The sequence below is a fragment of the Paramisgurnus dabryanus genome, chromosome 22 (genome assembly GCF_030506205.2).
Source record: "Paramisgurnus dabryanus chromosome 22, PD_genome_1.1, whole genome shotgun sequence".
Taxonomy (NCBI): domain Eukaryota; kingdom Metazoa; phylum Chordata; class Actinopteri; order Cypriniformes; family Cobitidae; genus Paramisgurnus; species Paramisgurnus dabryanus.
In genome coordinates, this window is record NC_133358.1 from 29,872,677 (window position 1) to 29,894,903 (window position 22,227).

The 22,227-nt window shown below is 35.4% G+C and overlaps 1 protein-coding gene across 1 annotated transcript; it reads right to left on the reverse strand.

Moving 5' to 3' along the window:
* Nucleotides 1–4,011: 4,011 nt before the first annotated feature.
* On the reverse strand, nt 4,012–8,553 carry prr35 (proline rich 35). Its single transcript, XM_065259058.1, has 2 exons — nt 6,984–8,553; nt 4,012–4,750 (listed from the first exon to the last, which is right to left on the reverse strand). The coding sequence occupies exons 1-2, from the start codon at nt 8,348–8,350 to the stop codon at nt 4,078–4,080; spliced, it is 2,040 nt and encodes a 679-aa protein (XP_065115130.1). The 5' UTR covers nt 8,351–8,553; the 3' UTR covers nt 4,012–4,077.
* Nucleotides 8,554–22,227: the final 13,674 nt, after the last annotated feature.

Genomic DNA, 22,227 nt, shown 5'->3' on the forward strand with positions numbered 1-22,227 from the left:
AGCTTCACACATTCACTGCACGAGCGCTGGACTCAGGTGAGAGCGTGACGCTTAATGTTTTACCTCATTTAACTCTCAATGACGCGTTTAAAGACCTAACTTTGCTATTTTGGACAATTAGTTAACACTAATTGATGAAATTGCGGTTGCATTTTACAGTACATTCGTAAAAATAAAGGTTATTTAAAGGTACTTTGTCGAGCTGTGTGGTTCAGTACCTTAACATCCACCGAATCGGCTGCACAAAATATTATTTGTAGTAGGAAATGTTATATAGATATAAAATGGTAAGAAAAAAATGATTCTTTTAGAAAAGATTTTTGGGGATCCAAAAATGGTTCTTGGCATCACTGTGGAAAAACCCTTTCAGAAATGTTATTATTAAGAGTATACTACTTCAAAATCAAAAATACATCATTAATTTATAGATTTTAATACTTTTAAATGCCTAAAATTTAAATAGTGGAAATACATTATGGATTTACAAATTTGGTCTACATGTGATATTTTGCTAATCGAAATAATAATATAAAATAAGCTAATGTTTTTTATTATTTAAATAATGTTATGGAAATTAAGGTTAATTAGTTAATTGTATTATAGGTATAGCTTTGTGGTTCATGAATTAAGAAAGACATATGAAGCAAATATATATATATATATATATATATATATATATATATATATATATATATATATATATATATATATATATATATATATATATATATATATATATATATATATATATATATTTTTTTTTTTTTTTAAGGATATCACATAAAAAATGAATCTAATTTATTCATGTTTTCTTGAGTGTTTATCATTTTTATATTTTATTAAAACCTATGATTATACTTTTTCTTTTATTAAAAAAAATATAATAACATCTGAATTTATCTAACCTTGATTTAAAAAAATATCAAGTTCATTTGTATTACATTTGCCACAGATTACATAATTGTTTATGTATGTCATATGAAAATTAATCTGAGCTGACTTTACAACACAAATGCCAAAATCAAAATGATAACTACAGATTTTATTTGGGTTTGACCTCTTTGTTGTGACCACAATGAACTTTGTCACCTGTGTTTAGGTGACCTTTCATGGTTGGTGTGTAAGTAAACAGACAGGAGAGGTGTTGTGCGGGTCGCTCAAAGCTTCTGTGTTGCCCTCTGGAGATTTAACCTTTCAGTTTCAGAAACCTCTCTGCTCAGGTACGTTCACCTTTATCAATGCACAACAACATGTCAGGATCAATACAGTGCACATGTAAGCACACATGATGTTAACTATAAACCAGTTTACCTTCAAGCACATTTTACCTCACAACATTGCGCTATAGAAACATGAAACGTTTAAGTCCATCTGTTTATAAAACATAAAAATATCTCCATAAAATATTGGCATAATGCTTTTCATTTTATTTTATTTTATTTTTAATTTACAGAATTTTCAGTATTTTTCATAAATACAGTTTTAATGTACACAGATTAGACAGTAATGTCAGTACACTGCAAAAAATGACTTTCTTACTCATTATTTTTGTCTTGCTTTCAGTATAAATATCTAAAAATTCTTAAATTAAGATGCATTTTCTTAATGAGCAAAATTACTTAACTAAAATGTCTAGTTTTTAGAAAAAAGTCAAATTTTTAAGTGAATTTGTGCAGTTTTAAACACAAATTCACTTAAATTTTATATTTTTGTCTAAAAACTAGACTTATTTTCTTAGGTCATTTTGCACATCAAGAAAACACATCTTGATTTAAGAATTTTTAAATATTTGTACTGTAAACAAGACAAAAATTATGTTTTTTTTTTTTTTTTTTTGCAAATAATGTTTATGCATTATTGTTTTATTGTGAAACATTCATCTCTTTGGAATATCATTTGAAGTGTCTCTGGGAATTTGTATGTGTGAATCAATATGAAACAAATCAAATATGCAAGAGAAATGCATGCATATATCACAAACATATAATACAATTTTGTTACAAAGTTTGCACTCACGCAATTATTGATAATGATTAAAATAATTATGATGAGAGAACGTCAGTGGTCAGTGCTCATAGATTGAAGTTTATTTTATGTTTTAAGGTTTTGTCCGTTATGAAATGAGGGAATGTAAATCATGTTGGTCTATAAGTGGAAAATCAAATGCATGTAGCCTATTACATACAGTTTAATTCAGATCTGCTTATGTACTTAACGTTTATATCAGAGCACATCAGAAATCATTTTATTTTACTATGACCACGAAACCAGTCATAAGTTGCACATTTGTAGCAATAGCCATTGTATGGATAAAAAAATTATAGATTTTTTAAATGCACAAAATCATTAGGATATTAAATAAAGATCATGTAGATATTTTATAAATATATCAAAACTTTATTTATCCTTAGTAATATGTTTTACTAAGGACTTCATTTGGACAACTTTAAAGGCGATTTTCTCAATATTTAGTTTTTTTTGGCACCCTCAGATCCCAGATATTCAGAAAGTTGTTTCTCGACCAAATATAGTCCTATCCTAACCATACATCAATCGCATACTTGTTCAGCTTTCACATGATGAATAAATCTTGTGGTCCACAAATGAACTTATACACTGTAAAAATCATTTTTAGGTTTAATCAACCAGGATTTACAAGTCATTTCAACTATATTTACAAGTGATGAGTTGTTGTAACTTGATCAAGTTACGTGTGGAACTTGAAGTTACAGCAACTCATAGTTAACTTGTAAATCCAAGTTGATAAAAAAGGGGACATTTCACAAAACTTTTTAAAAATGTCAAATAAATCTTTGGTGTCCTCAGAGTACATATGTGAAGTTTTAGCTCAAAATACCATATAGATAATTTAGTATAAGATGATAAAATTTCCACTTTGTAGGTGTGAGCAAAAATGGCAGTGCCATGGTTGGATAGTGCAGATTAAGGGGCGGTAATATTCTTTTCTGACATCACAAGGGGAGACAAATTTCAATGACTTATTTTTTACGTGCTTGCAGAGAATGGTTTACCAAAACTAAGTTACTGGGTTGTTATTTTACACATTTTCTAGGTTGATAGAAGCACTGGGGACCCAATTATAGCACTTAAACATGGAAAAAGTCAAATTTTCATGATATGTCCCCTTTAAAACTTAAAAAATGTCAGTGCAAAACAAATTTTTTTACAGTGTGCTTTGGTATACAGTAGAGTTCAAGGTCTTAGACCACATGAAACATCTGTGATTCACAATCTTTCACTTTTTTATAAATTTTTATAAATGTAAACAATTAAAACATTTGTGATGTAAAATGAATAAGAAATATTTGAGATTCTACAGTATTTATACTCTCTTAAAAATAAAGGTGCCATAGAGAACCATTCAATCAAAGAAGCATATTTTTATAATGTAAAGATCCTTTTTTTCCCTACAAAGAACCTTACGTGAAACAGAAATGGATGTTAAGGGTTCTTTAAAGGTGCAGTGTGTAAGTTTTAGAAAAATCTCTTGACAGAAATGCAATATAATATACTAACTATATTATCAGGGGTGTATAAAGACCTCAAATAATGAACAATTATGTTTTAATTACTTTAACACGTTTTTATCTACATACACTGCGGGTCCCCTTACATGGAAGCCACCATTTTGTGTCACCATGTTTCTACAGAAGCCCTAAATGGACAAACTTTGTTTAACAAGTTGCCTCTGATGTAGACATGTTTGTCCTGTGGCATCTACCGTAGCAGCTGTGGACGAGCCGTTGGTTGCAATTTGCAACCTCACCACTAGATGCCACTAAAATTTACACACTGCACCTTTAAGGAACCATGTATCCAAAATGGTTCTTTTATGGCATTGTGAAACACCTTTATTTTTAAGAGTTTTACACGGATCATCATGTTTTTTACATGGTGTCATTACAGCAAAATAAATCATTAAGTGTCAATTCACTCAAATTTTTATGAAAAACTGGAAAACATATAGCAAAGAGTGTTCTCAGACTTCTGCACCCCTGTGTTTGTGCAAATTAGGAAAGTTTATCTCTTTCTGACATGTGCGGTTATTTATATCAACTACACCATCGTATCAGTGGTTGTTAATGGGCTTGTCGGACACAGTGTGTCTAGATGTTGTATGGACGGAGGTCTGTTTGGGGTTTTGGAACATAGAAGAACGCTCGAGTCGGCTTCACACTTCGTGGTTCTGCTGTGCCACAGAACATTGGCGCTATCAGAACGAATCGCGAGTCCTACGTCAGACATCACCTCAGTCTTCACCACAGGCATCTGTGACTGATGAAGCTTCATCAAAGAGTCCAAAGAACACTTCTGTTTGTTTCTTACTGTCTGTCCATCATCCTCATCATCCTCATCTTCATCCTCTTCTGTGTCCGAGTAGTTTTCCTCGGCCGTGTCTTTAGTTTCTACATGAGCTCCTGACATGTTTGTCGTTCCCGTCGGATGCTTTTTGACGGATAAGTCGAGGGGACCTTCGTTGAATCGAGCTGTCCGCTCCAGCGCCTGTTGAATATGCGACAGCTCTGTGCGGATCTTTCCCAGGTGAGCCCACAGGTGGCTCCGTTCCGGAAGTGATGCGGCTCTCTGCTCTGTGCTCTGGTACTCACGCAGCAGGGTGGAGAAATCTTGCAGGAGCGCAGCCGCAGGGTCCGTCTCTCTCTCCATTTCTCTCTGTCTCACCTCCAGCTGTTCAGACACATGGAGTGGGGAGGCGGCTTCACTGCGGGCGCTGAGGAAAGACAGTTTAATTGAAACTAAACACCATTTATCAACTCCAACCTGAGTGTGCAGATTAACAGAGAGAGAGAGAGAGAGAGAGAGATAGAGAGAGAGATAGAGAGAGAGAGAGAGAGAGAGAGAGAGAGAGAGAGAGAGAGAGAGAGAGAGAGAGAGAGAGAGAGAGTCCTAGACTTGAAAATTAAGGTGCCTCACGATGCCATACAAGAACCACTTTGGGTTTACATAAAGAACCTTGGAGGAATATTCCACTTTCACAAAAAAATCTGATAATTTACTCACCCCCATGTCATCCAAGATGTTTATGTCTTCTTTGTTCAGTCAAAAAGAAATGATTTTTTTTGAGGAAAACATTCCAGGACTTTTCTCCATATAGTGAACTTTAGTGGACAGTTTACAGTTTAGTATAATTTCACATACAACAACATCTGAACGCTCCTCTTTCTTGACACGTGTGAACACTGGAGCGGTAGTTTGACAACGGTCTCACGGAAAGTCGTGTTATATTCACAAAAAATTATATTAATTTATTCGTGTCCATGGCACGAAATTCATTTTTTAAGTGCCTTGAGCACAAATGTCTTTTTCATGTCACTCGTTTTTCCTGTGCGTGGCACGCCTTTCTTTTTTGTGTCATTTTATGTATTGTTTTCTCATTATTTTTTCCCTATTTTTAAATCATTGTCACCTGGAGTTTGGGTTAAAGTGTTGGGGTTTGAGTTAGGGTGTCTAAAATGTATCAGAAAGTGATTCTAACCCCAACCCCAAGCGACAATTGTAAGAAAATAGGAAAAAACTATGAGAAAACAATACATAAAATGAAACGAAAAAGAAAGTCGTGCAACAGACACGAAAAAATATTTATAGAAATTTGTGCAAGTGACACGAAAAATACAAAAAAACTGAATTTCGTCATGGACACGAATAAATTAATAAAATTTTGCGTGCTATAAAATGACTTTCAGTGAGATCAGTCTGCCTTTCGACGTGATTACGTAAAATGTAAGGTCAGTGCAAGACTAGAAGTTCTGGTTAAAAACTCATTTTTTTTGGTAAAATAATGAGGGTTTTGTGAGATAAGAACATTATGCCTCAGTTGGGATTGTTTAGAGCCCTTTGAAACTGCTTTGAAACTGTAAACCGTTGAGGTCCACTAAAGTCCACTATATGGAGAAAAATCCTGGAATGTTTTCCTCAAAAAACTTAATTTCTTTTCGACTGAACAAACAAGACATAAACATCTTGGAGGACATGGGGGTGAGTAAATTATCATAATTTTTTATGAAAGTGGAATATTCCTTTAAACATCCTGTTTCAAAAAGTAAAAATGTCTTTTGATTATAAAAAGTTATAAAAGAAATGGTTCCTCTATGAACCTTTGACTTAATTGTTCTGAAAGGAACCAAAAATGGTTCTTCTATAGCATCGCTGTGAGAAGACCCTTTAAGCACTTTTATTTTTAAGAATGTAGCTCAATGTTTGACTGCTGTAAATGCTTTCTGTGATCCCTAAATATGTAATACATACACAGTGTGGTCCAAAAAATTTCACCTAAAAGCTGGACTAAAATATGCTAGGTTGTTTCAATGATTGAGTGAAGTATGGACATGAAACAGTTGGGATTTAAAATCTATTTTAACATAGAAATAAAAAAGTTTAAGGAAAATGAAAGTTATTTTGCACTATTTCTTGGTAGGTCACTAAGCACAGGAGAGTCCATTAAAGCAGTGGTTCCCAAGCTTTTGTCCTTGGGGCCCCCCAAGTACACATACGACCATTACTGTGACAAGCATGTTGAGATGGAGCAAGAAAATTGAAATAATTGTTTTACACAACTGAATATTTAACTACCTTATCTTGGCATTGTAAGCATATGATTCTGAACTTAAAATATATTTATATATCATTTAAATATATATTTATTGGAGCTCAAAGCAAATTGGATCCCATGCCCCTCTCATGAACTCTGGCGCCCCCCTAAGTGGGGCCCTGACCTCAGGTTGGGAACCACAAAAAATGCTCTTGGAAATATTATCACGTTTTGTACAAACTTGAAATGATCTTGCCAGCTTGAGGCCATTAACACAAAAGGGGAAAACATAAATAAGTTATATATAAATTTAGTTTTTCTTATATTTTACTCTTTCTTATCTTACACCTGTTTGGGTTTGTGGGATGTGCACACCATTTTTGAATAATTTTCTTTCTAAGAATAAAAGTCTTACCTGTGTACAGGTGTCCTGCTGGATTTCTGAGAGCTTTTAATGTCGATTGGAAACTCAAAAGCTGGTTTCTTCTCCAGCGGTGCACCGTGAGAGTCCATGGATGTCGTCGTCCTCTTTAAACTTTGCTCTCTGGTGAAGGAAGCGTCCTGGTGCCAGCCGCTCTTCTCCTCTCTCGATCTGAGCCTCTCCTTTACGCCGTGACTCGGTTTAGGTGAGGAACTTTTTGGAGAAAGCCAGGACGCAGGTGAGGTTTGATTGGACACCGGCCGCAAAGCCGGAACCTTCCACAGGTTGAGTTTGGAGGAGTACGACCCAGGTGAGGTCAGACCTACCGTGGTAGGTTTGATAATTTTACTCGTCTCGCTACCAGCAGCTGAGGCAGGTGTGGCTGCAAAGCTGTGCTCACAAAGGAAAGGGTAATAAAGTTGAGGAGGAATCAGAGGTCGATCTGATTGTCTTTGCGCATGACCGAACTGTGCGTTTGATCCCAGGAAGGGTAGCGGAGAGATCTGAGCGTGTGCTGTTGGGTTCGCTGTGCCCGGCGTCGCAGGGATGCCCAATGCAGGGTTTAGATACGAGAGGAGCCCGGGGGCCAGCGGGTATCCGACGCCAAGCAAAGACAGATTGAAACCCGGAGCGTCAGAACCTTCTAGTTGTCCTGTTGACGCTGGCGGAGGGTAGCACGACAAGGAAGATGGGATGGTGTCTGATTTGGGTTTGGTACTAGACGTCTGGTTGCTAAGGATGCGCCATTGCTCCGAAAGCAAAGCGGCCGGTCCAGTGAGGCATGTTTTAGACAACCTGTAGTGTCTCAGTTTGGATTCCACTTCAACCGAGCGCGCTCGCAAGAGTTGCTCTTCGAGCGAGAACATGTCAGCCATCACAAGGTCCGCTTCCTGCTTGGAACGTTGGGTTCCTCCTTTAGGACACGTCTCAGTCGGTTCTGGACTGAGAACTGCAGATCTGTTTGGCTCCATCACCTCATCATCTTTCTCTCCAGTCTCTCCCTCTGCGTTCTCACCCACCTCCAGATCTGAATGAGGAGGTTCTTCGGGCATCCCGGGTTGCTCGGATTGACTCTTGGTAGGACTGCGGGAGCGTAGATTTCCCTGCTGGAGTCGGAGATGGTCCGGTTGAAGCGGGCTGCCTTTTTTATAGGGCCAGTCTGATTCGATGAGCAGAGATAAGGAGTTTTTGCACAGGCTGTATTTCATGTGGTTGTACAGGTGGGATTTTTCCATGCAGGTGAAGGGACACTGGAAGCATTTGTAGTTGTAGGGTTTGCCCCACGGTCGAGGGATGTAGTGCGGCTTTTTCGGCTTTCTTTCCTTGTGTTTACAGCCCACCTTACAGTCTTCCTTCGACATTATGGTCACACGGATGTAAGGAAATGATAGTGTGATTGTAGAAGAACAGGGTTCTTTGGCTTTTGGGGTTTTTGTGTTTGCAGCCGAATGGGTTTTTGGGTTATTGAATCAAGTTTGGATAAAGAAAAACTTTTTTTTAGTTGTTGAGTAACTGTTTACGTTGGAAAGAAAATCACGCAGATATGTAACCATCAGATGTCCAAAGTGTTCATCTCAGCTGTTGAGAGAAAAAACAAAGAAATTGATTAGAAAATGAGTATTCAGAATATTATCTGAATAAGGTCAAAAACTCAACATCTAATGCATATTTAATGTTTAATAAATGTTTACACTGCAAAAAATGATTTTCAAGAAAAAAATTCTTAAAGTTTTTGTCTTGATTTTTAGTAATATCTAAAAGTTCTTAAATTAAGATGCTTTTTCTTGATTACCCAGGAAAATAAGTCTAGATTTTAGACCAAAAATATCAAATGTAAGTGATTTTGTGAATAAAACAAGCAAAAAAAAAAAAAAAAAAAATCTGCCAATGAATTATACACGTAATTCAAGAAAAATTCAAGAAAGATTTACTTACCCCATTGGCAGATTTTTTTTTTTGCTTGTTTTATGCACAAAATCACTTAAATTTGATATTTTTGGTCTAAAAACTAGACTCATTGTTTTTTGTGTAGTTTTGCTCATAAAGAAAAAGCATCTTAATTTAAGAATTTTTAGATCTTTTTACTGAAAACAAGACAAAAATACTATCTTTTCTCTGCTTATAAACTCTTAAATATATGGGAATTTGTTTTAAAAAATTATATTTTTTAGCAAAAAAACGAAAAAGTGTCATTTTTGTGAAGGAATTTTTTTTAGAGATTAGACTCAGAATGATTATCAAAACATAGTAAAAATTAGTAAAAAAAGAAATTTTTTGCTTTAGTTTTTTATAAATTGGGTAAGTGTGCCATCTAGTGGAAAATCGCAGTATTACAGATTATTATAAAACCTTATCAGGAACATGTTTTTTATGCAAATGTTTTTTCTTAATTGACTAGATAACTCGTCAATGGCGAGGAGAGTTAAAGAGATGTTTTGAAATGATATGCAACAATGCATTATTCACAATATATAAGACCAAAAATATTAAAAAGAAAATAAATAGTACTAATTTTGACTTTGTGTGTGGTTCTCCATCTACCCCAGCAAGAGGTGTGTGTGTGTGTGTGTGTGTGTGTGTTTCTTCTGCAGTGATGTGTGTGTGTACAGTTTGTACAGTTTGTACAGTAAGAGGGGTCTGCACCTGAGAATTGTCTCTAGTGTTGAGTGTAATATTTGCAGTTTAACCCTGAAGGTCAGCTGTAGGCACATGCTGATAAAGGGCAGAGGGATGCGAGTCGCCCGTGTGTATGTGTGTTAATGAGAGATTGGCATCATGCCCGGCAGGCATCATTAGTGTAAGAATGTGGGTCAAGACAGATTGACTGCTCATTTTATCAGAGCGTCCACCAACAATCCTTCACTCCTTTCATTCATTAACTCATATCTGTGTATTTCTGTGCAGTTGCCTTTTGTTCTGAGACTTTCTAAAGGAATTACTTTTGTCCTGCGGTTCGTTGAATGAAATACGAGCCACAGGGCTTTGCTAAAAGCAGTGATTTACCATTTTACAGATTCACTTTTCAGATTTGGTTTTTAATTGGGGTTAAAGAAATGTGGTATTATTTATTTATATTGAACCATTATCATTTACTCAAATGAAGCTGCTATACACAAAATAAATACATTAATTCTGATGCACAACTATCTAACTATTTAAGCAAGTTACTGTGTCACTATTAGATATCTTACAATTTATTCATATTTTTTTTAACAATACATTTTTATTGTGTTTATTGTCTCTTCTTTTGTAGTTTGTATTCACTGTTCTTATTATGTTTTGTCATAGAAACAAAAATCTGCTTTTATACAGACAACTATATATTAGTTAAATGCTTAAAATTCAAGTGATTTCTTTCCTTATGATAAATACAGCAGACGAGACTGGGCCGGATCCCCACCGGAGCTGCGGACTTCGGGACAGATCCGATGTGGATCTGGCCCAGAGTTGGCTTGAATCTGCTAAAATTCTTTTTTAAATATGAATATAATTACAAGGAGATCATATGAACTGGATATTAAATTATTACATCAGAGTCTGGTATAAAGGATCAACTAAAGTACAGTGTGAAGAAAACAATTAATTTATTTATAAAAGCACAACAAAGCACAGGAACAACTAAATCAAAATGTAGTTAAAAATATACAGCAGTTTAGGTGATTTAAAATAGTTTTCTCCTCTTGATGATTTATTTTTGCTGTTGGCGTTATCCTGCAGGTAGAAAACTAGAAAGGAAAACTAAAAGAAATGAAAAGCGGTTGGGTCAGGAAATGTGTTGCTGTGAGGTTTGAGTTTTCTGCTCATATCTCCAGGTTTTGTGCACGGTTACAGCCTGCAGTCATTTAACTTTAAGGAAGATGAATGGGGACAAATTTCACCAAACTTTCATCTCTTACAACAGTCAGAGTAACAATGAGTTCATATCTGCAACTTCATGTCTGTCTACCTATTTAAACTCAATAAGTCTTATGTTTTGAATTCGCAAAGGATTTAGGGGTATTTTCTCTTTACAGGATCCCACATTGTGATCTGGTTATTTTACAGTAATTATTGTATTATAGGTGCGTCAAAACACATAAAAATTCTGTATCCAGCAATATAAAGATACTTTTAAATCTCGACGGCATGCAGTCTATCTGTGTGAGATTTTGTATGTTGTCATTTTTTTAAACCTAAAAACAGCTGTGTTGTGTTTGCAGTTATTGCGGTTTTGCCCCCCACACCTCCTTGTTTTCTGGTTTATCTGGACATGAAATGTTGCTGTTATTGTTAATCAATAAAATGATTTTAGAGTTGTTCTGACTGCGGGGCAGTCTCTGTGCTGTGTGTGTGTGTGTAAGTGAGTTTCAATGCCCTCAGGGTTTGGTAATGACCATTATAGACTCGCTCTGATCGTTTTTGTTAAATATGTATCGTCTCAATTAAATAGGGACTCTTGCTAAAAGCATCGACATACTAACAAATCCAAACACACACACATGCGTGCACACACACAAAGCTAATGAATGGATTGACTGAAAGCAAAGAGTGTCTTTAAAAATATACTGTATATTAGACTCTTAAAAAAATGCTGGGTTGTTTTTAACACACACTGCGTAAATATTGGACATCGCTGGGTTAAAAATGACAAATTTCACCAAATGCATTGTAAGAGATGAAAGTTTGGTCATTTTTAACCCATCAATGTTCAATATTTACCCAGCATGGGTTAAAAACAACCCAGCATTTTTAAGAGTGTTATATACAGTATTTTTAAGTTTTGGTGGCACTGTAAAAATTTGCTGTAATTATGTAGCTGGTTGCCAGTAATTTACTGTAGAAGATAAAGACTGAAAATGTTTCATGTGCATCTAACTTTGAACAAACTGTTGCCAGTAAATAACATAAATGTAAAATCTACAGTAAGTTACTGGCAGCTAGTTACCAGTAATACTGTAATTTCTACAGAAAATGTTTACAGTGTAAGTTTTTGTTGGACAGACCACCACCATCTTTGTTACTTTAGCAAAGTTTAAATGATCATCCATGTATTTTTGCAAAATGTCTTCTTTAGGTAAAAGTCAGTATTTAGTGTTAACCTCTTTCTGAAGAGACAGAACTCTTGAAGTCATTAGAATAAAATTAGACATTAGGCTTTAATATAATTTAGGTTTGAAATATCCCGCAGGTAAGTGTATGAAGAGCTCACACTTAACACTTCAGCTTATAATTTAATACTGCACACACTATTACTACTAATAAACACATATAACTGATTGTGTATTGTTGTGTAGTATGCATGTTTGTGTGTGTTTGTAGCTCGTACCTCATATATCTGCAGAATGATTTAATGAATTTGGACACATGAGATCTCAAAGCATCTCTTAATGAAGAGTCTAGAACAGAATAAAAGTAAAAAATTATTTTTAGTCCTGAGTTATGTGGTACATTTATAATGACACAGTGCAACATCTATGTAGCTTTCTAGCCTAAATTTACTATTGAAAAAATTCAAATAATTAAAATTTTATAAACCAAACAAATTTTACAAATCCTCTCTTTAAAAGAATAATTATTATCCTTTTTTTTGCCAGAAAATGTACAAGTGACACTTTTGTTCAACACTCTTTAAAAAATCATAAATATACACATTTCTCATTTGACATATTACAGATGAAACAGTTTGGAATTGAACAGCAGGTAATTGATTATTTTAATAGATTTTTTAGATGGCACTTGAACACACATATGTTCAGCAGAAGTCAAAAAAACTTTAATTTCATATACTCATATGTGTACAAAGTGCATAAACTAAACAGAATATTTTTTATAATTGAATAATATGCATTTCATGTAGTTTATTCTGTCACATAAAAAAAAACACTGCTAGAGAAATACACCATTACTCAAACCAAAATTAAACAGTTTGACTCAAAACCCTACTATATATAGAGAGATTTAACTTGTGTGACAACTTTCCCCTTTTCAACACAAGAAAACCACTTCCACAGACTTTCACACATCACATATAAAATCCTTTTAAACAGACTCTCTTATCCAAAAGCGTATGCGATTTCTGAAACACACAGCTGTTTCATTTAAAACTTTAGTTAATCAGTGGCAATAACTCCAAACACACATAAAGAGCTTCATCTATTCAAAACTATTACATCACAACTTTCATCTACAGATCATGATGATGTTCACTTACTGTGTGTGTGTCATCTGTGTCCCACAGAGGCAGATGATGATGATGATGATGATGTGCGTTCTGGTGTTTTATGAGGGGAGAGATGCACACACACACACACACACACACACACACACACACGAGAGAGAGAGAGAGAGAGAGAGAGAGAGAGAGAGAGAGAGAGAGAGAGAGAGAGAGAGAGAGAGAGAGAGAGAGAGAGAGAGAGAGAGAGAGAGAGAGAGAGAGAGAGAGAGAGAGAGAGAGAGAGAGAGAGAGAGAGAGAGAGAGAGAGAGAGAGAGAGAGAGAGAGAGAGAGAGAGAGAGAGAGAGAGAGAGAGAGGCATGTATATATATATATATATATTCTCTAGGAGGGATGCCTTGGGGCAGTACAATCAGGCACAGGCCCCTCCTGCCTCCGCTGCTATTGGCACAAGCACAAGTGGGTCCAAATTAGGAAACTGGCCCGGTACAGTCCATACAGGAGATGTGGAGAGAGTACAGGGACAGATTACTTAATTGGGCCGCCGTGCAATTTCGAGTCACAGATGGAAAGTTCAGGGAATCTGACGCCAGCACTTTATAAACTCATGTCTGAATTCATGTGCATTACAAGAAGTGTATGTTTTTGTTGTCAAAATATGTCAAATAAAAGAATTCAACATTAAACAAGTAATAAAATAAAATAAAATAAAATAAAATAAAATAAAATAAAATAAAATAAAATAAAATAAAATTAAATTAAATTAAATTAAATTAAATTAAATTAAATTAAATTAAATTAAATTAAATAAATAAAAAATTATGCATTTTTAAAAATGAAGATGCTATAAAGGCTTCTTTGCAGTGATGCTATTTTGGGGAACTTTCTTTAAATAACTTATTTTTTACCTTTTCATTGTCATTTTCCACTACAAAAAACATTTTAGGAACCTTTATTTTGTATATTAATGTGTATTAAATCTTATAAAAAACTATTTCGTGATCTACAGAATAAACAATGCCAAATAAGGTTAAGTAAATGTTGACAGATATTTCATTTTGTGGTAACAATATGGTTCATTAGTTAACATTAGTTAATGTATTAGCTAACATCAACAAACCATGAGCAATACATTTGTTACAGTATTTATTGATCTTTGTTAGTTGTTAGTTAATAGAAATAAAGCTTTTGTTCATGTTAGTTCACAGTGCATTAACTAACATTAACAAGATTTTAGTAAAGTATTAGTAATTGTTGAAATTAACATTAACAAAGATTAATGCGGTATAAGTGCAGTTCATTATTAGTTCATGTTAACTAATGTAGTTAACTAATGAACCTTATTGTAAAGTGTTACCCATTTTGTTTTGGTCAATCTATTACTTTAAAAGGATACTTCACCCAAAAATGAAAATTCTGTCATCATTTTCTCATCCTCATGTTGTACTAAATCTTTTTGAATTTGTTTTTTTCTGATAAACACACAAGAAGATATTTTGATAAATGTTGTTAAGCACACAGCTGATTGTAACCATTGACTTCCATAGTAGGAACACAAATATGATGAAATTCAATGTGTACCGTCATCTGTGTGCTTACCATCATTTATAAAAATATCTTCTTTTGTGTTCATCAAAATAAAAAACTCATACAGAACAACATGAGGATGAAAAAAAGATTTTTGTGTGAACTATCCCTTTAGTTGAAAAGTCTTTAGCTGTATTTCTTTGCAGGCTTGTTTCTGTCACCTCTTTGGATTCGTGGTTTGACCCAGTTTATGACTGGATATAGCTGCAGAATAAAGTTTTCATGTGCACGATACACAGTCCAGGTAAATAAACATCAATCATTCATAACATATATGCGGTTTGGTTGGAGAAAGCTTGAACATCTCCATTTAAATAATAATCCAAAGTACTGAAGATGTTCTGATCCGCTGCCCATCAGTGTTTTTGTGGTGTTTTCTGTCTGTCTGTGGTTCTTAAGTGTAATGCAGTGGTTTGTCTCCATGCACAGCTTGCATTATTAAATATCTTTAACACAAACCAGCCACAAAATTCATTTACGACAGTTAAACATGACATCAAGTTCACGGTTTGTCTCTGAGGAAATGTTCGGTTTTGTTGTATATTTTAGGCCATCTTTACATCACGTCATTTATTCTGATTTATGCTTCATTCACAGGAAAATAATGTTTCGTTTCTTGCACAGATTGATCGTTTTACTTCTTATGATCTTTGTATATCATCAGGAGCAATGCGGATTTATTTTATTTCTTGCATCTGTTTTTTTGTTACCTTGCTTTTCATGAATCACTAAAGACCACGCACGATTTCAGATTAAAATCTTATTTACTGAAGGAATAAACCTCATCTTGAAAGACCTGAGGGTGAGTAAATTATTAGTTCTTTTTATAATTATCACTTTAAGGTTATTTTTCTTTTATTATAACTTAAATGTTTATGTTTTTCTTGTTTTAAGCATAAATGTCTCTAAATGTTTTTAAACCACATTGACACTTTTTAAACAAGTCTTGCCATTTTGCAAGTGAACCGATCTTGTTTAATACTTATTACAGAAAACGTTAGATATTTTAAATCACACCACCAAAAGGGTTTAGTGACCGATATACAATACATTTCTTTCCGTGTATATGTGAACCGAGAGAGATGTTCATGAACACACGGGTCCTCAGAGAAATGTCATTGTGTTTGTGTGTGTGTATGGGGGGGTGAACCTTTCCTGAAGAATCAGACGTGCTGTCACACACAGAAGAGAAGATGAACTGTGACAGCGTGATCCGTAGGGCCTAACCATCTGTAGAAAGAGAGGTGGAGGGGGGCAACTGAGATCGAGAGGCTTAAGACATGAGCTGAGAGAGAGAGAAAACCTACTACGGTTTGTTAGGAACCAAAAAATTGTGAATTTTTAAGGAAAAATGTATTCTGTCATTATTGATTTAATGTTATGTCATTTCAAACTGACATGCTGTTATTGTTTTATGAAAAATTATAAAGAATCTTCATATGTGGCTCTTTCCTGGTGATCCGGACAACGAGGTCTCCTATCTGTGTTGAAAAAAAACAACAACAGTAATCTCATGCAGTATATGTGAGTAGTGGTCAACTGATATGGCCGATGTCAATATTAAGAAAGCTGTGTGGCCTATATGAGGCAAATCTAAAAGAAATGTTATTACAGGAAGTAAGAAACAAACTAACATGATCTCACAAAAAATCGTAAAGTCACAAAAAATGTGATTGATTTATTTATTATTTATTGATTCATTTTATGTCCATGGCACGAAATGAAGCTTTTTTTTACCTTGTGCACAAATGTCTTTTTCGTGTCAATCACACAAATTTCTATAAATAGTTTTTCGTGTCCGTGGCACAACTTTTTAAATGTTGTTTTATGCCCCTATTTTTAAATAATTGTCGCTTTTATGTATTGGTTTCTCCATTTTTTTCTTCCGTTTTTAAATCTATTCTCATCTGGAGTTGGGGTTTGGGTTAGGATGTCTAAAAATATAACAGAAAGTGGTTCCAACCCCAAGTGACAACACTCTAAAAAAACAAACGGTGCTATATAGCACCAAAACAGTTGCTTTGGATCGTAACGATAGAAGAACCATTTTAGTGCCATATAGCACCGGTGAAGCACCAGTGAAGCACCGGTGAAGCACCAGTGAAGCACCAGTGAAGCACCAGTGTAGAACCATATAGGGGCCATATAGCACCACTATAGCACCACATATGGTTCTACATAGCACTATATGGTTCTACACAGGTGCTTCACTGGTGCTTCACTGGTGCTTCACCGGTGCTATATGGCACTAAAAATGGTTCTTCTATCGTTACGATCCAAAGCAACTGTTTTGGTGCTATATAGCACCGTTTGTTTTTTAGAGTGAATGGTAAAAAACTATGAGAAAACAATACATAAAATGACATAAAAAAGGAAGTCGTCCAATGGACACGAAAAACTATTTATAGAAATTTGTGCGAGTGACATGGAAAAAGACATTCATGCTCAAGGCAAAAAAGCTGAATTTCGTGCCATGGACACAAATAAATAAATCAAATTTTTACACGACTTTCTGTGAGATCAGTCTGAAACAAACAGAAAATTGGTGAAACTAAATAAACAATTGTTATGCATAATATTTATATATATATACCTTTTTAAAGTACTTACAACATATTTACAAGACATAAATAATGTGGATCTGACATCTCACGGTACTGTTTGAATAAGTGTGTTGAAGTAGTGTGGTGTTGTGTGTGTGACACAACATAAAGTCATAAAAAAGTGAATAATGATTGGTCATTTTACTGTCTGTCAGACTTCGGCTTTACATTGAGTGACACTGAGTGTCTTTTCATTACAAACAACACATTTAATAAAATAAAATAATTAAAAAAATCCATATATTGGCCTCTGCAATTTATTGGCCTATCACTATATCTCAGCAATAGACCTCAGCAATGTCTTAAACTGTGCTCAGATTTACCAGTATAGCATGTTTCATACAAACCCATTCTCATGAAGTGCGTATAAATATTTGGGATTTGCTTTTGGATGTAATTTAATGTATAGGTTTCTCCATGTTTTGTCTATTTTAAAAACAATGGTCCCTTGGAGTTTGGGTTAGAATTGAGGTTTGGGCTAGGATGTCATTTTATGTAACAAAACGTTTTTCAAAACCCAAGCGACAACGGTAAAAAAACTAAAAAATAAAAGAAACCAATACTTAAAAGGACACAAAAATATGCGCCGTATTAAGTGAACAAGAAGGACTGGCGAATTTGGCATATGTATTATACACGACTTTTCACACTACGTGCTATTTATATGCAAATCATGAAAATTGGCTGTTCATACAATAAACTTTTTTTTAAAATCAAAACTCTGCACAGATATTTTTAAAAAATATATATTATCTACATTTATTTAACTAATTTGATATCATTTTAAAGAAATTAAAATTTGTGTTTTTCCCAAAGACTTTTAATGGAAACATCTCAGATGAAGTTAAAAGTCCTTAAATAAAACACAACTAAGAGAAACACATGAAGTTTCCTGAGCTACAAACAAGCAACCTCTCTCTCTCTGTGTGTGTGTGTACCTGATGATAATGAAGTGTGCATTCATGTATCAGTGTGTGAACCTGAAGATAAAGTAGATATTGTGTGTCCGTATGTCGAGGCATCTGTGAGGCTGACAGCTAGGGTTCATTATGAGTTGGAGAGAGCGACCCAAGGCACATGACAGACACACGCAGGCACTGCGGCCGCTGGGCCAATACACCCATCCAGCTGTGCAGTTATACATTTTCACAGGGTACATCATTACTTTAATACCAACACATTTATCAAAGAAGATTACAAACACACACACAAAAGCAATAGCCATGATAATCGTATTGTGTGAAAGTTGAATATCTTGACCGGCCTAACTTAACACGATAACTTGAGAAATATTATATGGTTTGTCCTTATTTAGATAGCTAAGTAAGTGTGTGTGTGTGTGTGTGTGTGTGTGTGTGTGTGTGTGTGTGTGCGTGTGTGTGAGAGTCATGTGATGTTGGGTGTAACAGCAGCAGCAGTACTCTTAGCGTATGCTTTGAGGCACATTAAGAAAACTCATATAGCTCTCAGCAAATATCAATTATTCAACTATCCCTTCTTTCTTTCTCTTTCTCACTCCTTCCTCCCCTGCGTTTTCTCTTTTTATCACTTCTTATGTTTTTTGGATCAATACAACATTTTAAAGAGAGAGCGAGAATGTGAATGTGTGTGCGTATGGAAGCGTTTCCTGTGGGATAATTAAAAATTATTTTTTGCTACATGAGGTATAATAGTTATTGTGCGAAAGTACAGTGATATTTGTCAGATATTTAATTTTATTGATGAGCTGTGTTTCTCTCAAATGTTTTAATTTCATGTTATTTTTTTTTTACTGAAGTAACACTATAGTGTTAGGCTTGTTACACCAGACCCCTAGACAGTTTCTGGATGTAATGCTGATTTCTAGACTCAGATTTAGGATATTTTCCCAACCCAGTCTCACCCCATGTCGTCAATATTTGGTTTAGGGTTAGATTTACATAATGACATCCCTACCCAAACCTAACTCTAACCCCAACGCCAGGTGACAACTGTTTCATTTCGCGTACCTAACTCTAACCCCAACGCCAGGTGACAACTGTTTAATTTCGCGTACACTGTTTAATTTTGCGTAATCTAACCCTAAACCGACGCAAAAATGGTAAGAAAATAGGAAAGAGAATGCAACGGACGTAATAGTATTGAAGTCCCCAGTTCGTCAAAAAATGACGCGAAAGATATACCCTTCGCGTCAACATATGACGAATGGTCAAGTGTCGTCAAATATTGACGACATGGGGTGAGACTGTGTTAATTTTCCACCTCAACACAGAAATAATGTCTGGAACAGCACTCATTTACATGTTACCAAACACTTTAAATGTTTTAGTGTTAATAAATTATTAGTAACATTAGTAATGGTACAAAATACTCTCTAAAAATACTGGATTATTTTCAAGCCAGCGTTGGGTCAAAAGGGACAAACCCAGTCCGTTGGGTTATAATTTAACCTATGTTGGCTTCTGTTGGGTCAAACAAAAACATTCTCTGGGTTAATTTAACCCAACGGGTGGGTTAGCCCTTTTTTGACCCAATGTATAGAAGAGGGTTCTAAGTTAAGCCAATGTCAGCTGACTCCCTAGGGGATGAAAAAAACTCCTAGGAGAAAAAACCTTCCGGCTTTTTAGTCAGGAGGAAAAAGTCCTAGGAGGGAAAAAACCCTTGAGAGAAAGCCAGACATAGTTGATTCTATAGAGGATATACTATATAATTGATACTATTTAATACATTTGATGGTATATACGAATAAGTAGATTAAATGGAGGTGGCCAGTGGTCTTTGGTCAGACATCGGCTGGACGTCATGTTGCAGGGAGGCCAGTAGATCAGTGGTGTGATGACCTTCAAGGCAGTCAGAACTGGGTCTGTTAGTCTCATTGTCCTCGGGATCAAGGACGAGACTAACAAAGAATAACAAAATCCTATTAGCGTAGGGACCGTTCGCATGTAATGCAAGTTATACAGTATTGTGCTTTAATATCCACTCAGTTCCAAACAGGCTAACTATTGCAGCATAAGTATATAACCCAGACGAGTTATGTGATACTTTCCAGCATTTTAACACTAACATACTTTTAATGTTACTTAATTCAGTTATTATTTTCGGTTTCAAGGTGGGAAAGACCCTAAATCTGAGTTTGAAGTACATCATATGTCTGTAGCGTCTTCATAATCAACCATATCCCCAAACCTCTTCACATGAAGATTGCTACTTTAAGACATTTTGCTCTTCGTGTGTCATGTGTGCCACAAAAAAACATGGTTAATTTTCATAAGGGTAGTCCTGGATTAATCTAAACCCTGTCCAGAAAACTGTTCCTAAACAGCAGAAATAATGTCTTTTGTATGTAGTGTGCTCGTCTGAACTATGAGTGACATTTGTGTTGGTGTATATGTGTCCAGGAGCGTTTGAGGCACTGGATCTTTAACGGGTGTGTTGTTAATGTCAGTGTATGTGTTTGTGTGACAGTGATGGGGAACATCTGCTTTCTGCCTCTGTGACTCTGATCTATGAGTAACTGACCCCCCCTTACGCCTCATCCCAGACAAACACACAAACATAAACACACACACACACACAGAGAGAAAGAGTCCATATGTAAGTTGAACAGTAGCGCTGTAGGGCTGCTCACCAATGCACCTGTGGGTGTCACCTGACCCGGGCAACAGGAAGAGGAAATGAGAGGAAACATCAGCTGCTGCCACCCGCCATCAGAAGAGCTGTCAATCACCCCTCCCTACAGACTGTGTGTGTGTCGCTGTCATGTGTGTGTGTGTGTGCTGCAAACAACCTGCAGGCTTCTGTTGTGTGTGAATTCACTGACCTGTAGGGAGTAAATGTGTGTATGAGCGTGTATGTGTGCGCGTGTGTATTTGTAAATGCTTCGACCTTTAGGGACGTTTGTCTGTGTGTTTGGATGATCCTTTCAATTTCTGCTCGGTCTTGCGTGTGTCAGTGTGTGTTGCTGTGAATCCTCACTCCATTCCTGTTCTAAAACAATCAATTATAATCAATATTTTAACATAATATTTTTTTTAAATAGTAACAATTTTATTAAAAATATATCTAAACATTTTTAGAACAAAACTGAAACAATAACAAGACTATTAAATGTTTATATACAATTTGTATGATGATCTCTTTGATGTGTTTTGGTTAAGATATTGAACAAAGAGTGTTTTGAAGGCATGAAAGTAAATTTCTTCATCTAATGTTTTTTTTATTTCTGAGTTGGGTGTGTAATTCATCAAAATCCAACCTTATATTATTTTAATCACTGTCTTGTTACAATCACTTGTCCTAAAACATAACACCAGTCAGCGTAAGATGGAAAACATTTTTACACAGCGGGGTCAGTTGTAACACAGCGGGGTCAGTTGTAACACAGCGGGGTCAGTTGTAACACTATGGGCCCTATCTTGCACCCAGCGCAATTGACTTTGTCAGTGACGCATGTATCATTCGTATTTTGCGCCGGCGCACAGCGGGGTTTTTCCCTCCACAGATGCACGTCAGCAAACTAGGGAATGAACTTGCGCTCCCTGGGCGGTTCAGCGCAAAAAGGAGGCGTGTTGCGGCGCAAACCATCTCTTATGCTATTTTGCAGTTTCAAAAAACAATTGCGCTACTAACCAAAAAAAACTAGTCTAAAGTCAGTGGCGCGTTGCGCGTGGTTCATTATGCTATTTTAAGGGCGCATGCTTGACCATAATGTATAGCGTGCACAACGCGCATACACTTTGCTTATCTAATCTACACAGATGCAACAGTTATTTTTGCAAATCATAAATTGTTACACTTAAAAATATTAATACACGAGATAAGGGGAATCATAGTGGTGAGCATTGTGGTGATATTTTTTATTTATTCTCATGCAAATAACGATTAAAATATTTTCATAACTTTGTTGTGTGGCTG

Coding starts and splice junctions, on each gene's coding strand:
- prr35 (XM_065259058.1), bottom strand. CDS start 8,350: ATGTCGAAGGAAGACTGTAAGGTGGGCTGTAAACACAAGGAAAGAAAG. Junction 4,751..6,983: donor AGCAGGACACCTGTACACAG/GTAAGACTTTTA, acceptor GTCTTTCCTCAG/CGCCCGCAGTGAAGCCGCCT.